This window comes from Rhipicephalus microplus, chromosome 3, assembly GCF_043290135.1.
Source record: "Rhipicephalus microplus isolate Deutch F79 chromosome 3, USDA_Rmic, whole genome shotgun sequence".
Classification (NCBI taxonomy): Eukaryota; Metazoa; Arthropoda; class Arachnida; order Ixodida; family Ixodidae; genus Rhipicephalus; species Rhipicephalus microplus.
Window position 1 is genome coordinate 230828211 of NC_134702.1, and position 23080 is coordinate 230851290.

Consider the following 23080-nt stretch of genomic DNA (forward strand, 5'->3'; position numbering starts at 1 on the left):
GCAATAACGGGTGGAAACTAAGCAGGATGTGTATAATCTATGAAGGAAAGGGGGCAAAGCTGATATAACCACTACCATTCTGTAGCAGTGACATCAGTAGTTTACAGGCTGGTGATACAGATTGTAAAGGGACACTTCAAACATGGGGGAGAATGAGGGGGTGCTGGGAGAACTGCAAGAGGGGTTCCGTAAGCTAAGGAGGTTGGAGGACAACCTATATTCATTGATCGAGTGTATTGAAATAGTGGGAAAAGAACACAGGCCCCTGTGGCTGGCAATTCTAGATATGAAGAGAGCCCATGATAGCGTAATAGACCTTTTTCATAAATTTTTCGATACCCTTTTCGAAAAGCTCACGGTGAGCTTTTCGTCAGTTTCGCTTCGCAAAGCAGTGTGGGTTAGCTAAAGCCATCATGAGGGCATGGAAAGCAAGCCGTCAAATGCGTGAGTGCTGTTATGTTTGTGTTGGCGGCTAGTTCTCCGTATCACACGCTGCCATCGCACCGCTTTCTAGTTTGAACGAGCTCCTAGTACTCTCCGATAAGCTTTCTGAGCTGCTTCCGCTGCACAATGAGCAATATTTTGTACCCTTCAACAGGTTGGACAAGCAGTTTGGCTTGTTATGACTGGCAATGCATGGATCCGACCTGCAAGAGACTCGATGACGTGCCCTCCCGACGTAATCCGCGTTCTGCAGGAACGCAAGAGGTGCCTGTGTGCGCTGCAAGAAACGCAAATCAGCGTTGCTGGGACACACAGCCTGCGTCGTCTGCTGCGGTGCCCTCACAATGGCGGCAGAGTGTAGTTCGCGTCCGTGGCGCTAATGGCACCCTTTTTCGAAAAGGGTGTATTCAAGAAGACATGTAGGAATACTGGACGCATTAGAAGTTGAAGATGAAATAACTAATCTTCTTAAAAACAGCTATCTGAACCTATATATATATACACACAACAGGGCTTCTACAGATATGTTCCTTGTCGCCTTTGCTATTTATGCTGTATCTACAGGGACTAGAAGCCCAGTTGGGGGGGAGTCGACTCTTCTTCAGCCTCTCTTTTGCCAAGCAAAGAAAACACAATGAACAGTCATTACCAGCATTTATGTATGCATAATATATAGTATTATTAGCCGACAACAAGGAAGTTCTGCAGGGATTGAGAGACATCTGTGGCAATGAGGAAGATAGGTTAAATGTGAAACTCAGCAAGAAAAAATCGCCGATCATGATTTTTATTGATGAAGGCAGTGAGAATAAGATACAGGAAGTAACGCAAGAAATTGTAAATAAATACAAATATTTGGGCGTATGGATAAATAACGGGGCTGAGCACCTAAGGGAGCACGAAAGATACGTTATGACTAAGGGTGACAGGAATGCAACTGTAATAAAAAATAGGGCACTGTGGAACTACAATAGGTATGATGTTGTGAGAGGGGTTAGGAAAAGTGTCATGGTCACCAGTTTGACGTTCGGCAATGTGGTCTTGCGCACTAAATCAATGGTTCAAGCAAGAATCGAAATGAAACAACGTGACAAGTAGACTTGCTTTGAGAACACACGGGAATACCCCAAATCAGGGTGCACACGCTGACATGGGATGGGCATTGTTTGAGTACAAAGAAGCTAGCAGCAAGATAGAATTTGTGTATCAATTGAGAAAATCGGGAGAGGAGCCTTAAGCTAGGAAAGTTTTCAGCTACTTGTACATGAAGAACGTTGATACCGAATGGAAGAAGCGAACTCGAAAACTGTCAAGCAAGTGTTTACACAACAGCAGAATACCAACTAAAAAAGAAACATCGGTTACGCAAAAGATGAAGGAAACAGAGAGGGACATGTGGAAGATAGGAATGCTTGCGAAATCATCACTGGAGGCCTACCAAAGTCTAACAGTAAATTACAAAATAAAAGATCTACGATAATTATCGGGGAGTTCTCTGTTGTTCGAGGCCAGAACGGGAGTATTACGAACCAAGACGTACCGAGTCAAATACGAAGGCACAGACACGTTATGTTGTGCTTGTGGAGAGAAGAAGGAAATGGCTGAACATTTTATAATGTTCTGAAAAGGGCTTCACCCTATAGTCCAAGGTAATAGCGTGGAATTTTTCATAGCATTGGGGTTTAGGGACAGTGAAGGCAAAATATACTTTAAACGGGTAGACATAGTCAGGAGGAGGTAACTGATTCCTGAATACAATGAATACGCAATTGAAATTCAATCCCTAAACACATAGTGACAGCACTGAACTTTATGGCTAGGTGACGTGAGCCACCGCCCGATCTAAAGGGCACAGCCAGATACATCCATTCATCCACCTGGCGGTGGCGGAGACCACGGCAGAAAGCGTTTTTTTTTTTTTGCACACGAGCAAAAATAACCGCCAGAATCTTCCCTGCATTGAACGCGAGTATTGCTTTTTGTTACTGCATTCAGATTTGTCTGGTTTACAAATAAAAACATGGCTACTGCAGATTTTTTTTTTGATATAATCATTGGAATGAAGCAGCAATTTGTCTGTGGCAATAATAACTTTTTTCTTATAATTTGCTCTGTCTGAGTGAGAAATTTCAATTTGAGATGTACAGAGGTTTAATAACATTCCTCCTTTCTGGGGATGTGTACAACTGAAAACAGCGATAATTATCGTCGTTGAATAATTTTGATTGATATGTGGGATTTAACGTCCCAAAACCACGATATGATTATTAGAGACGCCGTAGTGGAGGGCTCCAAAACTTTAGATAACCTGGGGTTCTTTATTGTGCACCCAAATTTCAGCACACAGGCCTACAGCATTTCCGCCTCCATCGGAAATGCAGCCACCGCAGCCGCAATTCGATCCCGCGACCTGCGGGTTAGCAGCCGAGTACCTTAGCCACTGGACCACCGCGGCGGCGCATCATTGAATCCTTTTGCCCTCCTATTGTGACACACTGTTTTGCCATTTATTACGAACGAATAATGAAACAATAAAATGGTCAACCGAAGCACAGCTACATTCTAGATAACTGAGTGTCCTGGTCTAGTTACTGAAGTAAAGTGATAAATAATTTTGCCAGAATAGTTTAGAATCGTTCTATCCGCCAATCTACTTTTACTCCCCACATCTTTCACATTGAAAGCATCTAAGTTGTCATCGTCTTCATTTTTTTATTCTGTGATTTTATCATGTTTTGGTAGCACAGTGGCAATATCGGTATCATGTTCATTCATTGTGATGTTGACCACATACAAATCAAAGGGTCGCACTTGCAGTAGAACAGCATTTTTTGTAAGAAAACTAAGTATTCGTTGAATTAGGCCACTAAAGAAAGAAGTTCCTCTCACTGTTATGTAACTGGCAGTGTTTCATACCAAGCACGCCAAACTCTGAATGCGTGTGGCGGTCTTTTTGAACACGCAAAAAATTTAGATGCTCGTTGTTATATTGCCCATCCTATCCACTGAACAGCGTAAAACTCGCAGTGCGAATGGTAGACCACAAGTTACCAAAAACCGCCTGTAACTAGCATGTGGCCATCCCAGAACCGATGACGTTCAGTCTAGATGCAGTGTAGACGTATGGCGACCGCCTGCACCTTTCTCCCTGTCACCTGCTTCTACGTCGTGACAAAAGGTAGCAGGGATCACATCAGCGCACCTGAAAAAATTTTTAAACGGCGTTACGATGAAAAGCAGCGCTTGTTCAATGAAAAGCGAGAAAATATATCCAATTAATTGAGTGTAACCCATGAGCATATAAAGCGGCAGTCTTTTGACTTCGCTTGCGAATCAGGCAGCTGCCTTGCTTTTTCTCCTTCACCAGTGCCCCGCCTACTATGCAGCCCGCAAACTTCAAAATATAGTAACCTTCTAGAAGATTCAGATTTCCTGCACAGGCATTGCACTGTTAGGTGCTCTAATACGAACAGCCACGGTGCAAATGTACAGCAACAAGCAATAAAAACTTGAGAATATATACTGCCTAGCATTGACTTTGCCTCTTGTACACCTTAACCCGAGATTTTCAGATGAGCGCGAGGTTATACAAAAGCACAAAACCATTTCTTTTCTTGCCACATGCAAGCTACGCCAACAGCACGGTATCCCTTTCGATCCTCTCTGGGAGCGTCGCGGTACGGAGAAAAGAGGCAGCCACGTCCACCTCTGGAAACACGCTCTTCCCGTGCTACAGTGGCTAGAATTCTAGCCGCTGTACCCGTGCGATTTGGACGGCCGGAGAGAAATCCGCCGCGCCCCTGCCATTTCGGAGGCCATAAATGCGGGGGGGGGGGGGGGGCGAGGACTATGGCTTTCCTACATATCTGTCCCTCAGGACCTAAATAAGATTTCTGCCATGTCATGTCATGGACGGCGTCTCACATGGGAGTCTGGGTCAAGCATATTTGCCTCGAATAAATACGAACAATAAAAAGGGATTACAAATAAAGTGGTGTAACTGTAAGTTTCCACGGTGTGCTGATCGTTATCTCTGAACCAACACACGTCAGTCTTACGCCACAAAAAACTAGAGCTGCCCGGCGATATTACTTGTGTATGAACCTTTTTTGCCTGGCTACTACACAGCAAAACACTGCACCAATATAGCGGCGAGGCAAACATCGCCGACACATTTCTGGGTAGCCTGTAAGCGACGTAATGCCGGGAGCTTCAGAAAGTACTGGCTCACGAATAGGACGACCTTGGTGACGTAGGTATAGCAAAATCACATAGTGGTTAACTTCCTGTGATATGATAACAATGCGGCCAGACCTTTATGGGCCCCTGTTTGTCAATAACAAGAGCAACTGCAAATGATACAAGGATGCAACACTGACACGCAATGTATCACAAACCTTGCGTGTATGCGGTGCAGCAGCATGGAGGCTTCAGTGACATCAGTGCAAGTCACCTAATGAAGCATCTGTTTTACGAAGGCAGGTATCATCCGTGCGAACAAAATTATTCCTGCCATTTTCTTTCCGCTCCGAATATAGAGTAAAGCGCGTTGTGCCCGACTCTCGCCAGAAGCTGCTTCCAAAAGCGTAGCATCATGGCATTCTTTAATGTCTTGATAATCTCGTAAAGGATCAAAGCGATGCCATCAAAGCGATGCCGCAAATAGTGTACGCTTTCTGAAGCACTAGAAACAATCACTCTTTGAAGCTCCGTGCGTCTAAAACCGGGTAAAAAGAATGAGGCAATATGAAAATCGAACTGCGAGTGAGGGCTACTTGGCCGGAGCGGGAAGGCATCATCAGCTGAAAGAAGATAAACGTGGTACTTTTCCGGTTTCAGTCACCTTAAACTCCACTGTTTGCACAGGCTCTACACGCATCGAGTTGGCTGTGTTTTTTTTTTATTGAGCTGACATGTCAATTCTCTTTGCAACATTTTATTGCCTGTATAAGAACGCATAACATTCTTTTTTGCCTGTAGCAGATGAAGTAGTGCACTTCTAAGCCTGTGCATTCGGCTCCTATTCTAGGTACGCATACCGGAAGCAGAAGGAAGCACTGCGTATTGCGAAAGAAAAGAAAAAGAAAAGAAAAAAGGAGAGGGAAAGTCTTACGTTGACGTACGCACACACCAAGCTTTACCGGCCGCCATTTTCCTGGTGGAGTAAACACTCCGGAACTTGATCTTCGAGCGGTAAATAAAAGTCGAAACTCCGAAAGCAGAAAGGCCAAGCATAAATAAAAAACACTGTCGAACGGGCTGGGACGATTGAATGACAGGCCAGTGCAAAGCACGTCATAGCAGTCGGCCACTCTCATAGTGGAAGACTGCTTGTTACAACAAAATTAAACGAACTTTATACTTTAAAGTTTAAGCTGTTACAACGAACTTCAGTTCACAGCCACTGGTAAAGGTATGTTGCCCTTCGAAATAGATATAGGCGTTCCTCAAAACGAGCTTAACCTCTCAACCTCCCGTCGACTGCACTTTTGCACACCTAAAGAGGGAGGTTTGCGGCTGACTTTCAATATCAAAGATTGAAAAATCCTTTTGGTATTGTACGTTGTTTTAGTAGGTTGTTATAGTGTGGCTTTTGGTTCCTCTGTTGTAAAGACGTTGGCCATATTCAAATAGTAATAGTGATAATAAATGTTGGAGTGGTTTGCCATCCCGAAACGATAATATAATTATGAGAGATGCCGTAGTCTAATGCTGTGGTTTTTTCGACCACCTGGTATTCTATAACGCGCCCCTATTTCTAAATACACGGGCCTCAATCACTTTTGCCTCCATCGATAGAGTATTCAAATGGTGCCCTAGTTCGTAGTTTCTAGCAAATCGAATTCCACAAATGGGGTTTCTGGACCTATAATTAGCCTTTTCAGCCATAGAGTTTCCTAGAATTAACTAGATGGGACTCTGGCACTGCGATCGTTCAGCGACCATGAGAATGATGGGTAGTACATGGATTTGCATAGTCGTAGTTCTTGCGGGCCTTGAATTAAGCCACTTGTGGCTTCGTTTATTGCAGTGTTTTGATTTTGTTTCGAATGAAGAACCGGTAGTTAAAACATCGTCAGCCGATGTGAAACAGTGAGCCTACAAAGGTAAAACTAGTCAAGTTCAACTGTTCAAAATTTGCTGTCGTTTCGTGATAAAGAAACTTCAAGCCAAGCGAAGCCAACTGGAGCCGAAATTACGAAAATCAGACAGATCCATGTACTACCTACCATTCCCGTGCTTGCTGAAGCGCTATGTGTTGCAGCACTCATAGACACTATTGCCACAATTTCTTCTAGTTTACATATGTAAACGTGTCGGTCGAAAATACATGCCTCAGGCGAATACGCCGATTCTGCCGCTTAGGTCAGCCCACGGCAAGAAAAGGAAGGAAGCAAAATAGAAGGAAAAGAACAGCAGGGAGGTTAACCAGCATATAGGCAGGCGGTTTGCTACCCTGCACATGGGAGGGGGATGGGGTATATGAAAGATAGAGATGAGAGGGAAGAGAGATAAACACAGCACATTAGGCAGCACATTCTCGCACACTCAGACATAGTCTAGTCTTGTCATTTGTGGTCTGTGACATTGCTGTTACAGCCGCTTGTTCAAGTCCGTGTCCAGTAGGAATTTCAACAGTGCTTTTGTCGCCTTCTGTTGCAATGTCTTCTCTCGGGCACTTGAAAGAATAGTGTCAACAGACATTTGGCTGTTGTCAATGCGCACAAGAATGGACGCCATTGACTGTCTCTCGATGTCATACAAGGGACAGTCGCACAGGATGGGGTGTAGCGTCTCTTCGCAATGACAGGCATCGCAGAGAGCGTTGTGAGTAAGATGATAAGATGCGTTGTGAATAAGATGAATAAGATATTGTAAATGCCCCCCTAGCCATAAGCGATGAAGAATAGTGGCTTCTCTTCGGTCGAGCCCAGTGGGCATGCGGAAAGCCATCAAAGAGGACAGGTGGTGTTGACGATTCGTCTCGTTGCTGGGTGGGCACCATAACGAAAACGTGAATTCACGCGCAAGTCGTCGTAGATTACTGGCAGCACCGGTCCACGAAAGTGATATGGCTTCTTCTTGTGTTCCTTCAAGTGCTGCCCGCGCGGCAGTATCAGCATGTTCGTTCCCTATGACGCCGCTGTGATTTGGCGAAGGCGCGGTGCAACAGAATCAGACCTGGCAGGAGAATTGGTAAATGACCGCCAGTTTAAATGTACAAAGTGGCAGTCATCTCTTATGTACACAGTCTCCCGCGTAGAGAAGGGAAGATACACCTCCGTTCGGGCGTTTGTTTCTAGGCGTGAAACTTCGTGGGGGATATCCTTGTCGTCCGCGTCCATCTCAACCCACAAAACCAAAACTGAACACCCGCACAACAAAACAAAAATGGGCAGATCCCACGTACAGTGGAATCAATGATATGCGAAGCACGAAAGAGAAATGATGATATGTCACTGTAAAGTCAGCACAACGTTACGAGGTGGAGGTAAATGATGTGTCATTTACCCTCGTCATCTATTCACGTCACGTGATACCAAATTTAGTATATGTGAAGCTAGCGAAACGGCCGCGAGCACGCTATGAGCGTGGTATGTTGTCATGTTCTTACATGAAATGCGTGTCAGGATTATCATGTTTGCACAAGTCATATATTTCGTCATCCATTGACGTCACGTAACACTAAATTTGGTATATGCGGAGCTACCAAAATGATCTGGACCACATGATGAAGGGTCAAATATACTCCAATGTCCAAATTAGCGAAATGCGAGCACTCTATAGTCTGACGCCAGGCCCACCGAGCGTCCGTCGGTACGGCCCGATGGCAACTGGTGCAAAATGCGACATGCTGCGTTTCGCACCAATGCATTGCCCAGACAACACTGCGTCTTTCTCTTTCCGTGACGGAGGAACGCCGGGCGCGCTGAAACACGCATGCGTCAAAGCAACGCAGCGCGACGCACGCCTTCGAGTATATGGCAGGACCGGCGCTTCGCATGGCAACGCCAACGTGACGCGACGAAATGAAAACCAGCAAGCACGTGCACCACGTCACGTCGAAATGTCTTGGCGCCTTGACTGTGGCATCTAGTCATGTTCTCCCATGACACGCATCTCATGATTATCATGTTTGCATCAGTATCATACCTTCGTTATCCATTGGCGTCACGTAATACCAAATTTGGCATATGTGAAGCTAGCGAAACAGCTGCGAGTGCATCATGAGTGTGGCATGTAGTCATTTTGTTACATGACACGCATATCATGATTATCATGTTTGAATGTGTCATTTACTTATATATTCCATTCACGTAGCGTGATACCGAGTTTGGTACATGTGAAGCTAGCGAAACGGCCGCGAGAGCATCATGAGCGTAGCATGTCGGCATGTTGATACATGACACGCATCTTACGTTTATCATGTTTGCACCATTATCATACCTTCGTCATCCACTGACATCCAGTAATATCAAATTTGGAATATGTGACGCTAGGGAAACGGCCGCAAGCGCATCATGAGCATGGAATGTAGTCATGTTGTTACATGACACACATGTCATGATTTTCGTGTTAAGGTCAGTCCCTTGTGCTCGGCATGCAATCATGTCATACCATACCAATTTTGCAACATGTCATGAGAACGAAACCAACGCAATAGCTGCCGGACCATGACATGTAAATCATGACATTCATGACATACATGTCATGATTTTCATGTTGTGACTAGTTAAATATGTTCTTCATGCAGTCGTGTTTTATCATACCAAGTTTGGTATTGATACTATTATCTAAACGGCTAGGAGAGCGAAAAGTCGAAGGCGGCTAGACAGACAGACAGACAGACAGACAGACAGACAGACAGACAGACAGACAGACAGACAGACAGACAGACAGACAGACAGACAGACAGACAGACAGACAGACAGACAGACAGACAGATAGATAGACAGATAGACAGATAGACAGATAGATAGATAGATAGATAGATAGATAGATAGATAGATAGATAGATAGATAGATAGATAGATAGATAGATAGACAGATAGATAGATAGACAGACAGACAGACAGACAGACAGACAGATAGATAGACAGATAGACAGACAGACAGACAGACAGACAGATAGATAGATAGATAGACAGATAGATAGATAGATAGATAGATAGATAGATAGATAGATAGATAGATAGATAGATAGATAGATAGATAGATAGATAGATAGATAGATAGATAGATAGATAGATAGATAGATAGATAGATAGATAGATAGATAGATAGATAGATAGATAGATAGATAGATAGATAGATAGATAGATAGATAGATAGATAGATAGATAGATAGATAGATAGATAGATAGATAGATAGATAGATAGATAGATAGATAGATAGATAGATAGATAGATAGATAGATAGATAGATAGATAGATAGATAGATAGATAGATAGATAGATAGATAGATAGATAGATAGATAGATAGATAGATAGATAGATAGATAGATAGATAGATAGATAGATAGATAGATAGATAGATAGATAGATAGATAGATAGATAGATAGATAGATAGATAGATAGATAGATAGATAGATAGATAGATAGATAGATAGATAGATAGATAGATAGATAGATAGATAGATAACGCTCAGTGTCGCCGAAGTTCACTAAGAAATGTTTCGCATTTAAAAAAAAACCATACGTGTAGAAAAACCAACTTTATGTGTTTATCAATCGAGCATAATACAGCAGAATACATATTCACCTGCGCAGTCCATGCATACATGCGCAAACTGCATACATGCGCGGTGTTGTGCTTCAGCATTCGGTAAGAGTAACCTTGCTCAGCAGTGTGTTCTGTACGGTTGCACGCCCGTCGTTTACCAAACAGTGGTTGAGACAGTTCGATGTTGGCGACAAAGCAAGAATGATCACTAAGGCCTCGGCTGTTTTTAAAAGAAACGGGCAGCAAGCCCTCTGTTCCTTTCCCCCGAAAGAGCAGACGTGCCTCAACTGCTCAAACCATGGCACACACATCTGACAAGCATGTAACTGATTTTGTTCTTGTTTAGTTGTGTATCGCGTCTGCTCTTACGTTCCATTGAATTTAAACGCTATACTTGCTGGCTTCTGGCAGTTACACGATAGTCTGTTGGCGCACACAAAGTGGGCTATGCGGATATGCTTATATTTATGTTTACAGTAATCCTCAGTTTTTCTTTTTTGAATTTCTTGCTTTAAGAGACGCGAAACTGGGATAGCACGCCATCATCGTAAAGGTGCCCATATACAGCGTCACTTATGAAGATGTGGCGGAAGATAATGTGTTGCTTACTCATTCATGAATTTTATTTACGCTAACGATTCAATTGCACTCACTCACTAAAATTTTCTTCCACAGGATTCACTCACACTGAGAATAGCTGAACTATAATTCACTTGGTGTCACTCATACTCAGACTCGCGCCTTCATCCGGCCCTGAGTAATTCGACCGATAAGTGAGTTTGTAGACATTTGCATACGAATGTGTGAATATGGTGAAAGCTGGCTCCTACTGTATTTCTAATAATATTTGGTGTAAGAATAGAACCCATTTACCAATAATAATTCAGGATCATTTCCCCTACTGAGAAAATTGGGTCAAGTGAAGCTTGGAATGTGCGTACTTACCTCAAGTTTGTTTTCGTTTCATTACGCAATGCGCTCTTAAACCTTTACTTTACTCCATGTCGGGAATGGCACTTTCGTCCACGCGCTTACAGAGCAGCACTACAGCTGCTATACTCAAGATCAACAGTCATTCGTTCATATCTAGGCAAAAATGTAATGAGGGAAAGTGAAATTACAAGTCACGTCTACACAAGATCCGACTGCCATGCATATGGGAAACTGCTGATTATCGACAAGTCCACGATTGAGAGAGCACCGATTATTATAAAACGGCGCATACCAATACGCATCTGATTATGCAGACCACCTCGACGGCCCTATTTCTCTGCATTCGCCAGTGACGGAATTTTCGCGTGCGACGCCGCCATCACCACAATCAGCAACTCGTAGCAAGCTCCACTTGAAAAGGCGTTGAAAAATTAGACGTGATACGTTGTTTGAAACAGCGTTTAGTGTTTGTAGGCCACCACAACACGGGCGCCGCGTCTGATGACTACTGCGCCTGCGTCTTTGGGAGTTAGATTGCGTTATCTTTAAGGCCCTGTTCCGCTATGCCGAAGGTTGAACTTTCACAATAAAAGAAAAAAAACAGCCTCTTAAAACTACCAAGCCCACACAGCTTACCTTTGAAGACAAGGCACTTTCGGAGGAGCACCTCAGGCGTTTCCAGTCTTTCACGGCTGCTAAATCTTGCTCTGAACGAGGCCTCTTGAGGCCTCGAAACCAATCCAGGAAGCGGTACACTGGCTGTTTTAGAAGATCAGTGGCACACTTGTCACCCTCCTGAGCTTCGCATTCGTGGTCACCAACTGCACGAGCGCAGTCACGAATTACTATCGAAATTAGGACAAATCACCTTTTAACCATATAACGTAAAATGACGATTTCATGTATGTATGTATTTATGTATGTATGTATGTATGTATGTATGTATGCATGAATGCATGTATGTATGTATGGAAATGTGCGCGGTGTGTATGTGGGGGCTAACGACAGTGGCTGAACGCTTGAACTATGTGGTGGCAGATGAACACATTTGCTTCATTAAAGCATAAACGTATGAATAAGCTACAAAGCCAAACTAGTAAGCGGTAAAACTGAGTACGATGTGAAATCGTGTACAGAAGCTCATCTGTATAAAAATTCATGAACAGGAACGTTTAAGTAAGCAGCTCAATTTCGTGATTCTGATATGTATACTAGGTACTCAAGAGGTACTAATGAGCTAGTTGGTCAGTCATAATGGCTGGTGAAGCCGTACAAAAAAAAACACGTGATCACACATGCATAAAATATGTTTACGTCACTTTATGTGTGCGTGATCTTGTCCTTTTGTGCGCTGCTTCATTGAATATCAAATATACTGGCTCCTGTGGAAACCAAGTCGAATACGAGCAGCAGTAACCCGAAAGATTGACGCTCGAGCTCAGCAACCAACAACACCGGCATGATGGCGCACATTTACTACCCATACATGCAAAAAGATATTCTGCTTTAAGGGTCAGTCTATGTCGTAACAAAAAAAACAGTTAAAGGAAATGAAACATCATTCCGCCATCAACTGCCGGCGGCTGCATCGTGTTTCGCACATGTGCAGTAAAGACTGCGTTAGGTGCTCTTTTGTCTCGCGAACGGCTAGCTGCGGAATAATTCTAAGCGTGGCAGTACATGGCAGTGCAAGACGAAAAAGCGCCACTCGCCGGGGAGTGCACACTGCGCCGACGCTAAGCGCCTGACGTCGCCGGCCGCTGGTGGCGCCGCGCAGCTTCCAAGCCAAGCGCTCCTATGTTCTCGTTCAATCGCGGAACACTGTGCGCATGATGTTTGCGCCGTGTTTACGGCACAACTGCTACCACTGGAACAAAACAAAACAAAAGAGCATAATCCTTGAACAAGCGCATAAGTACTTGCTTGTTGTGGCCGCTTTGGTTTACGCCATCAAGAAAACTTCGCCAACTAGCGCAATGCGCACACTTTTAAGCTTTACAGGATTGATCAACGTGAAGGAAAACAAGGAAGGCCTCACCATTGAGCGATATGTCCTCAGAGCTCTTCTTTCGCGAGAGTATTTCTTCGTGGCACGAGCGCTCCAGCGTTGCCGAGGAGTGTTGAGAATCGTAGTCGACGCATTCTAGTAAATTCCTAGGGGAACTCGCGGCTTCTGCTTCAGCGCTTGTGAATCGATCCCCGTCGCCACTAATGTAGCTCCGAGAAGTTCTTTCCTCGGGAAGTTCTCCAATATTTACGCGTTCACGAGATCTACATGAACTGGTCGACAGTGTTTCTACTGGAGTCAAACCATTGCTGTCAAATAGTGGCGATTTGTCGCTTTTAGGCGACTTCCAAGTGATTCCTCGGCATACCTCATTATCAGACACAGCGGGCTGCTGTGCTCTCAAGGCCGAACTTGGTTCATCACGGGAATCGTCTCTGAGAGACAGTGCTTCATTACTTTCGTGCTCCAGTCTCTCCCGCATTGTTGAACGCTCTTCCTCCACTTTGAACGTTGTCGTGTCCGCGTCCTCAAAGCACACAGGGGTTTCAACGCTGTTCTTTAGGACTATGGTGGCGTTTCTTGAGATGTCGTATGACAACTTGTTACGGCTAGGTTCCAGTCCTCCAAGCGCTAGAGCATCGCCAAAAACATTTACCACCTCGTCCAGGGTAGTGTGAATACCTTCGTCGGTACTTTGAGCCACACCGTCTGTGCCGACGTTTGAAGCCATCGAGTCACCGTCGAGCACAATGTCACCGCTCAGGGAATTCTTGTTAGTGAACCCAGCAACACCACAAAACGTGTCTGTAGCTCCAGAACGGGGGACTCCGGGGGCGTCGTCACCAAAAGCGCGATCACCAGAAAGTTGTGTGCTCTCGTGTACGCTCGTCCCTTCAGCCATCAGCATTTGCGAATGCTCCGCCAGTCCTTCCAGCCGATGTCTTTCAGCATTAGATGTACATGATTGCTGTGGTTCGCCGCCCTCAATTTGTGCATTGCTGAACTCTTGCGCAACGAGGTTGCGACGTTCGCGCGTAAGCGTATCAATCTTGCGCATCATGATGTCGATAAGAACGTACAGGTGCAAATCCAATTCTCGTCGCTGCCTCGTGAAGGCCTCTAGCTTAGTGACAGAATCGCACAGCAGTTTCTCCACGTCAACAGTCATGCCGCAAGAAAGTGTGCCTTCGTCTGAAAAAGAGAACCTGGCGATGGGTGCGCGCAAAGGCCAAAAGGTGGGCACAGAACGGATATTGATTTCCGTACCATCAATCTTGCAAACTATTAATATTCATTAGAACGACACTCGTATTAGAGCCCTACCTAGGGCAACTAATTTCTTTGTAAACACACATTCCATACAATTTCATGGTCGACCTGACAATCAGCTTTCTGTGACGTCATGGATGCAGATTTTCTTCGTCGTATACTGCCCGAGCATGGCAGACATGATCACGTGTGTGTACATTGCTATTTCTAGCACATTGAATTGTCATATTGTTACGGGGAATAAAGTATACACTGATGAACAAATGTGTACTGGCGAATATACTGGCGAGCTAATGCGTACGACGCTGCTGCAGTCCGAGCACGTTCCCGTTCAGCACTTCGTCGTCGTCATCCTCAGGCATCTACTTAGCCCGTGACATTACCCGCCGGCGGCAGAAGCACCGTCCCGGTGCGATCGATTCTCGGGGCGTGAGAAGTATGGCTTAAGCCGTGAGACGTGCACTATATCGGTCGGGACTGAAGCTGGTACTGACGTGGTATGGAGTGGAGCTATCTCATAGGTCACGCTGGTGACCTTGCGTATGACGCGGTAGGGGCCAACGTAACCGGACATCAGTTTTTCGCTGAGACCAACACGACGTGATGGTAACCACAGCAAGACGAGTGACCCCGGAGAGTACTGTACGTCGTGGTGCCGGCGATCGTAAGCACTCTTTTGGTTAAGCTGCGAGGCACATAAACGATCCCGGGCGACTTGGCGGGCGATGTCAGCTCGGGCCAGGGCATCACGAGCATAAGCAGTCGATGAGGCGGCGTCAGATTGGAGCATGGTGTCCATGGGCAAAGGCGGGTCATAACCGAACAGTAGGTAAAAAGGGGAAAATCCAGCTGTATCATGACGTGAACTGTTGTATGCGAAGGTAACGAAAGGTAAGTGGATGTCCCAATCTTTGTGATCCTTGGAAACGTACATCGCTAACATATTCGTCAAGGTACGGTTGAGGCGTTCCGTGAGGCCGTTGGTTTGCGGATGGTACGCTGTAGTGAACTTGTGGTGGGTAGAGCAGGATCGCAGGAGCTCGTCGACTACTTTAGATAGAAAACAGCTGCCGCGGTCGGTGATCAACTGACGAGGAGCACCATGACGCAGAATGATGTCATGAAGAAGGAAATCGGCTACATCAGTAGCGCAGCTTGTGGGGAGGGCGCGTGTAACGGCATACCACGTTGCGTAGTCGGTAGCAATAGCAATCCACTTATTACCGGTGGCCGACACGGGAAAGGGTCCTAGAAGATCGAGGCCGACTCGGAAAAATGGCTCATCTGGTACTTCAATGGGCTGGAGGGTACCAGCAGGTCTCAGAGCAGGTGTCTTGCGGCGCTGGCAGAGGTCGCATGCCGCAACGTACTGTCGCACAGAACGGTAGAGGCCAGGCCAAAAGAATCGGCGGCGAATGCGGTCATACGTGCGTGACACCCCTAGGTGTCCAGCGGAGGGGGCATCATGCAGCTGGGCCAAAACGTCTGAGCGAAGATGCACAGGAACAACGAGTAAAAGCTCAGCACCATCAGGGCGGGTGTTGTAGCGGTGCAAGATGTCGTTGTGAAGAACGAACAGTTGTAAGGAGTGGTCAGGGTGGGGAGAGTGCAGACCATTGATAATAGCACGCAAAGAGGGGTCGCGGCGTTGTTCAGCAGCTATGTCGGTGAAGTCGGTAATTGAAAGAACGAGGGCCTCTTGCTCATCTTCCCTCGTGTCAGGGGGATCGACTGGGTAACGGGACAAGCAGTCGGCATCCTTGTGAAGTTGTCCGGATTTATAGGATACGGAAAAAGTGTACTCTTGTAAGCGCAGCGCCCAGCGACCAAGGCGTCCCGTAGGGTCCTTGAGTGAGGAGAGCCAGCAAAGCGCATGGTGGTCCGTAATAACTGAGAATGGTCGGCCATACAGGTACGGTCGGAATTTCGCAATGGCCGAGACGAGAGCTAAGCACTCGCGTTCTGTGATGGAATAATTTTGTTCCGAGCGCGACAACAGACGGCTTGCATACGCGACGACGCGGTGCATTCCTTGTTGCCGCTGCGCGAGCACTGTGCCTATGCCGTGGCCACTGGCGTCAGTACGAAGCTCCGTAGCAGCAGATGGGTCGAAGTGTGCTAGGACTGGTGGATTGGTGAGAATGTCGACGAGCGACGAGAAGGCGTTTGCTTGCTGTTGGCCCCAGGTGAATGCGACATCCGTTTTGAGGAGGCAGGTTAGAGGACGGGCTACTTCAGCGAACTTCTCGACAAAACGACGGAAATAGGAGCACAGTCCCAGAAAACTTCGGACGTCCTTGACTGAGCGGGGTGTGGGGAAGTCGCGAACTGCTCGGACTTTCGCAGGGTCTGGTTGAACGCCCGCAGCGTTAACAAGATGGCCGAGTACGCAAATTTGGCGTTGCCCAAAGCGGCATTTGGACGAGTTAAGTTGCAAGTTGGCACGTCGAAAAACATCAAGCACTGCGGACAGACGGGTAAGATGGTCGTCGAAAGTAGTCGAAAAAACAATAACGTCGTCAAGATAGCAGAGGCAGATGGTCCACTTCATGCCTCGAAGGAGAGAGTCCATCATGCGCTCAAATGTCGCGGGGGCATTGCATAATCCAAAAGGCATCATCTTGAACTGATAAAGACCATCAGGAGTCACGAAGGCCGTCTTCTCTCTGTCTTTGTCGTCCACAGCGATCTGCCAGTAGCCTGTGCGAAGGTCTATTGAAGAGAAATATTTGGCACCGTGCAAGCAATCGAGTGCATCATCTATGCGCGGTAGGGGATAGACATCTTTCTTGGTAATATGGTTGAGATGGCGGTAATCAACACAGAATCTCCAGCTATTGTCCTTCTTTTTAACAAGTGCAACGGGTGAGGACCAGGGACTAGATGAGGGTTCGATTATGCCCTTATCAAGCATTTTATCGACTTCTCGCTGTATAATAGCACGCTCCGGGGCTGACGCACGATAGGGTCGTCGGCGAATAGGTCGAGCGTCACCGGTGTCGATGCGATGGGTTACTACAGATGTCTGGCCCAAATTACGGTCGCCGAAGTCAAAGATGTCCTGATAAGGAGCAAGCACACGGCAGAAAGCAGAGACTTGTTCAGAGGTGAGCTTGTCAGATAGCATTGGCTTGAAAAGGTCGGAACAGGAACGTGACGAGAACGACGTTGATGAAAAATCGGGTGGCGAATTGGTGGTTAGAGCGGAAACTGTGTGGTCGACCAGTGGTGTAAGATGCGCAAGTGACATGCCGCGAGGAATAACTTGCGCTGAGAGGCCGAAATTGAGGACGGGAAACGAAGTTCGGTTGTCCTTAACGGTAACCACCGTGTTGGGGAGTGCAACATTGCGTGTCATGGCGACGTCAGAAATCGGGGCAGCAACATAATCACCATCGGGTACTGCAGGATATGGCGAGAGTTGGACTTGGACTGCGGCTTGCGGCGGAAGTCTAAGGAAATCGACAGAGCGTAGACGAGGTGGGCTGGTAGAGACGGTCTCCGAAAAGGATGGTAGTTCGAGCTGAAGAAGACCTTTGGAACAGTCAATGAGCGCAGCGTGTGAAGTCAGAAAGTCGAGTCCAAGGATTAGGTCATGAGGGCAATTTTCCAGTACAGCGAACAAAACTGAAGTTTGATGCTTAGAAATTGTTAATCGCGCAGTGCACATTCCAAGCACAGCAGGAGTACTCCCATCCGCGGTACGAACGGTAGGTGCAATCGCAGGCGTCAGAACTTTTTTGAGGCGGCGGCGTAGGTCTGAGCTCATCACAGATAATTGTGCACCGGTATCAATAAGAGCCGTTATAGGTAAATCATCAACGAGAATTGTTAGGAGGTTGCACCGCTGCTCGGGAGTAATCAGAGGATTTGCAGTCCAAGTCTGTTACCTGTGGCGTTCCACAGGGCAGTATATTAGGACCATTGCTTTTTAATATGTATCTTAACGACATTTGCAATATCAACACCACTGCTAAATTTATCATCTATGCTGATGATACTAGCATCTTTTTTACTGGAAATAATCTTGATATCCTTGTTCGGGATTGCAATGATACCATGAGTGAGCTACAAAAATGGTCAGAATCCAAGTGCATGCGTATCAATGAGAAGAAAACACAAGCTGTCGTATTCCGCCCTAAAAATAAACCAGTTCCTTTTTCCTTCGGCATTAAACTGAACTCACGATGTATAGATGTGGTCGAACAATTTAAGTGCCTCGGAGTGGTTTTTTCCTCCTCTATGTCTTGGGAACAGCATGTGGATCACATTTCAACGAAACTGGCTCAAATAACTGGGATCGTAGGCAGGCTCAAATACGTTCTCCCAAAACCAATAAAACTACTATTGTACAATTCCCTTTTTTTCTCTTATTTAAACTATTGCCACTTAGTCTGGGGCACGACTACTCCTGGCTGTCTTCAGCGTATCTACATTCTGCAAAAGAGATTCCTTCGTCATGTTCATAATGTACCTTGGCACTCGCCCAGTGCAGATCTCTTTTTGCAAAGTAATGTAATAAAGATCGAGAACTTGTACAAATTCCGTTTGAGTGTTAGGTTTCAACTCGAAACTCTAAAAAATATAAACCATCTACGATACCTTGCTGATTTGCATGCACGAAAAATGACATTTATGACAAGGCATGGAGAGTCTTGGGTTGTGCCGACACCCAGAATAAACTTAGGTCGACAACGCCTGCAATTTACTCTTCCTTCCCTTCTAAATTCATATTTACATAGTGGTTTTGATCTCTTCAGTTCGTCAAAGAATACTTTGCGTGCCATGTACGTTAATATGTAAACTTAGTTTTTTTTTTGAATATTATTTATACTCTATTTTTAGAGTCTTTTTTGTATTTGTCGATTATTGTTTATTTGCCATTACACTATGTTAATACTGTTGTTTAATGAACATTGCTGTGAAGCTGCTGCTAAGCAAAAGGGTGTCGCGGCTTTGTCAAGCTGTCTCTGACAGCTTTTTCTGCGCCTCCACTGTCTGTACCCCTACAAGGCAGAAATAAAGAATTTGAATTTGAATTTGAAAAGTCGTGTATGCAGCGTCACCTCCGGGGGCTGCACCGGCTAGTTTTCCGAGCGACGGTCGTAAGGAGACCGAGAACGGCGGGGTTGGGGCGAGCGGGACTGACGACGCACGGGCGATGGCGAGCGGCTGGTCCGACGTTCTGGATTATACTCTGCACCTGTCTCAGCACGGTAGGACGGGGCATAAGGTGCACGTTCAGAGCGAGGCCGCCAATCATAGAAGCTCGGTCGAGGTGATGAGGTCCACCGGCTGCGGCAATGGCGAGCGATGTGTCCTATCCGACGGCACGTAAAACATATGGGCCGATCATCATGAGTGCGCCATTCAGCTGGGTTTCGTCGTGGCGCGAACGTGCGGTTCGGAGTGGCAGCCGCAACGACTGGAGCCGAGCTGGAAGTAGCAGAGGCATTTTGATGAGGTGGCGAAATGCCCATATTCGCGATCTCTTGGCGAACCACGGCCTGTATCATTGAAACAGCACCGAGGTTGTGTCCTGGCGCGCTGACGGTAGACATAGCGGGAGCCATGGCCTCGAGTTCCCGACGGACTATTCTGGTGACGTTTTCTGGCGCTGGTGGTTGGTGTAGTGTGGGCAAATCTTCGCAAGAGGACGTAGCCGCCGTGTTGGGAAGGCGGTCAAATCGGTGAACTATGCGCCTACTTTTTGCCTGTTCGAAGCGACGACATGCTTCGATGACCGACTCCACCGTCGAGCAGTCCTTGCACAGGAGAAAAGTGAAGGTGTCATCCGCAATTCCTTTCAGGATGTGTCCGACTTTGTCCTCGTCGAGCATGTCCTTGTCGACCTTGCGGCACAAAGCCAACACGTCCTGGATGTACGCGATGTACGGCTCCGTGGATGTCTGGGCACGAGTCGCAAGCTCTTTCTTTGCGGCCACTTGACGTCCGATGGGTTTCCCAAATAGATAGCGCAATTTCTGCTTACAGACGTCCCAGCTAGTCAACTCTTCTTGATGTGTCTCGTACCAGAGTTTTGCCGTGCCATGCAAGTAGAAGATGATGTTCGCCAGCATAAGCGTTGGACCCCAATGGTTGCTGCTGCTGACGCGCTCATATTGAACAAGCCAGTCATCGACGTCTATGCCACTTGTGCCGTTGAATGGACCTGGGTCACGAGGTTGCACCACAACGATCGGCTGCGGGGCTGACGGATCTTGTTGACATTGAGTAGCCTGGTCAGTCATCGTGGTAGCTGCAATGCGCCGTCCGCTGCGAAGATCCAGCTCGTTGGGCTGTATAGCGAGTGGTACCCCGCACCATCCACCAATGATGTTACGGGGAATAAAGTATACACTGATGAACAAATGTGTACTGGCGAATATACTGGCGAGCTAATGCGTACGACGCTGCTGCAGTCCGAGCACGTTCCCGTTCAGCACTTCGTCGTCGTCATCCTCAGGCATCTACTTAGCCCGTGACAATATGCTTGAAACTGATTGATTTGTGGGGTTTAACGTCCCAAAAGCACCATATGATTATGAGAGACGCCGTAGTGGAGGGCTCCAGAAATTTCGACCACCTGGGGTTCTTTAACGCGCGCCCAAATCTGAGCACACGGGCCTACAACTGTTTCATATGCTTGAAACGTGAGTACAACATCAATTTTAGGGGCAGACATATGTCATAGAAGAGAAAACTGTGCTTTCGACACAGTCGATGAAGTGCGCGCTAAACACTCGTCATAATCTGCTATATTTATACGACATGTGCTTTGTGTTTCTTGTTTTTTTTTATTATCGTGCATTTTACCTTCATGTCTGAATGAATTTTCCCTGTCCGCCATGACCGTTAAAGGAATATATACAATAAAGAAATATACGCAGTAGCGTTTCTCAGTAATGTGGCGTTCCCGTGCGACCAAAAAACAAAGTGGAGCCACACAAATTAAGCACGCAGTTCATTTTATTCGTACCATAATGTTCCTGTTTTAGTTTAATTGCAATAGCAGTGATATGGACACTGTCAGCTGTTTTTTGACATGGTCATCATTGTCCGTACAAAGTTTAAATCGGTAACATTGGGTTGCGCGGATTGCATGTTTCACGCATGAGTAAAAGGACGCAAGTAGATGTGATGAAACAGAATAGAAAGTTGGGCGAGTTGGTGTATATTCATATTAAAAGAAAAGCGGCGCACAAAAAGACGGAGACAAAGAAGAGAACCACACACAGCGCTGCACTCACAACTGAAAGTTTAATCCGAGCAACAAGAATTTAAAACGTAATAGCCGCGCATGACAAGTGAGGTACAACGAGATTAAATGATACGCTCATCAATAAAAGTGAACTCTTTTTTGTGCAATGTAACCGAAGTCTGGCTTACGCAAGCACCACGTGACTTGTTAATATGATAGGCTTCAGACACCTCACGGGTGAATTGATCGTGATGCTTAAAAATAATAACAGTGTTAGACAATGTTAGAATAATAATTGTGTTTAATAATAACAGTGTTAGAATAATAATTGTGCCACGTGTGGGTGCACACCTGTTCTGTCTAACACTGTTATTATTTTTAAGCACCACGATCAATTCACCCGTGAGGTGTCTGAAGCCTATCATATTAACAAGTCACGTGATGCTTGCGTCAGCCAGACCTCGGTTACATTGCACAAAAAAGAGTTCACTTTTATTGATGAGCGTATCATTTACTCTCGTTGTACCTCACTTGTCATGCGCGGCTATTACGTTTTAAATTCTTGTTGCTCGGATTAAACTTTCAGTTGTGAGTGCAGCGCTGTGTGTGGTTCTCTTCTTTGTCTCCGTCTTTTTGTGCGCCGCTTTTCTTTTAATATGAGGTGATGAACAGTGCACTTTTAACCTACTTACCTAAAGAGCGGACACTCCTGTGACCCTTTGGGCCAGCTACTACACGGCTGTCATGACCGTTACACACTCGACAGGGCATGATTGGTGTGTCTTTCAGTGTGCCCGTTTTGTGCTTTCGTGCTAAACGTTCATTATAAACAAGGTATCTCTAGAATGATATGTGAGGACATATATGTAGTTTAAACACATGAAGACATAGTTCAGGAGTTGTAGGAGGCCCAAGAATTTGGTTTAAAAGAATAAAAGAAAAAGACTAGTCATCGCTCACTAAGGGTGGGCCGAAACCTTCTGGTACTGTTTTCAGTGACTAGCATTGTACTTCTGCTGTAGGCTCGTATGCTCATATTTGCGTGCACGCTAAAGAACCCCAGGTGGTTGAAATTTCTGGTGCTCTCCACTTCGGCGTCTTTCATAGTCATGTGGTGGTTTTGAGACATCAAATCCCACATATTTATCAATCAATTGCACTTCAATAGATCCCAACCATATCCCCAAAGTGAATGGTGCTACAGGAGCTTGCTTGTCTGTGCATTGGGCGTTTTTGGTGAGACTAGTTCTGCAGGAAGACTTGCTAACCAGCCGGGGAATGATGTGTACGTCGAAGGCAGCGTGATCGGGCAAATTCCGCGGCCGTCGCTGCACAGTGTAGGCCACATCGATCGGCAAGTTAACCACTTGCCCCTTTATGTCATACTGGCCGCTGCCATGAGTCAAATGTTTAACGCTCATAATTGGCAAACGTCGAGCTATCAAACGTTCTTCAACGCAGTAGAGCGAAGGTCGGTAAGGGGGTTTGGGGGATATTGG

The 23080-nt window shown here is 46.1% G+C and overlaps 1 protein-coding gene across 2 annotated transcripts in view; it reads right to left on the bottom strand.

Moving 5' to 3' along the window:
• The window catches only part of LOC142804162 (uncharacterized), a 47549-nt gene extending 33268 nt beyond the window's left edge, over nt 1-14281 (bottom strand). For both annotated transcript variants that reach the window (XM_075890777.1, XM_075890776.1), the window contains exons 1-2: nt 13142-14281; nt 11740-11924 (exon numbers count right to left, since the gene is read on the bottom strand). In XM_075890777.1, the coding sequence (XP_075746892.1) occupies nt 11740-11924; nt 13142-14279 (1323 nt within the window). In that variant the 5' untranslated portion in view covers nt 14280-14281. The remainder of the gene's footprint in view (nt 1-11739; nt 11925-13141) is intronic.
• Between the last annotated feature and the right edge of the window lie 8799 nt (nt 14282-23080).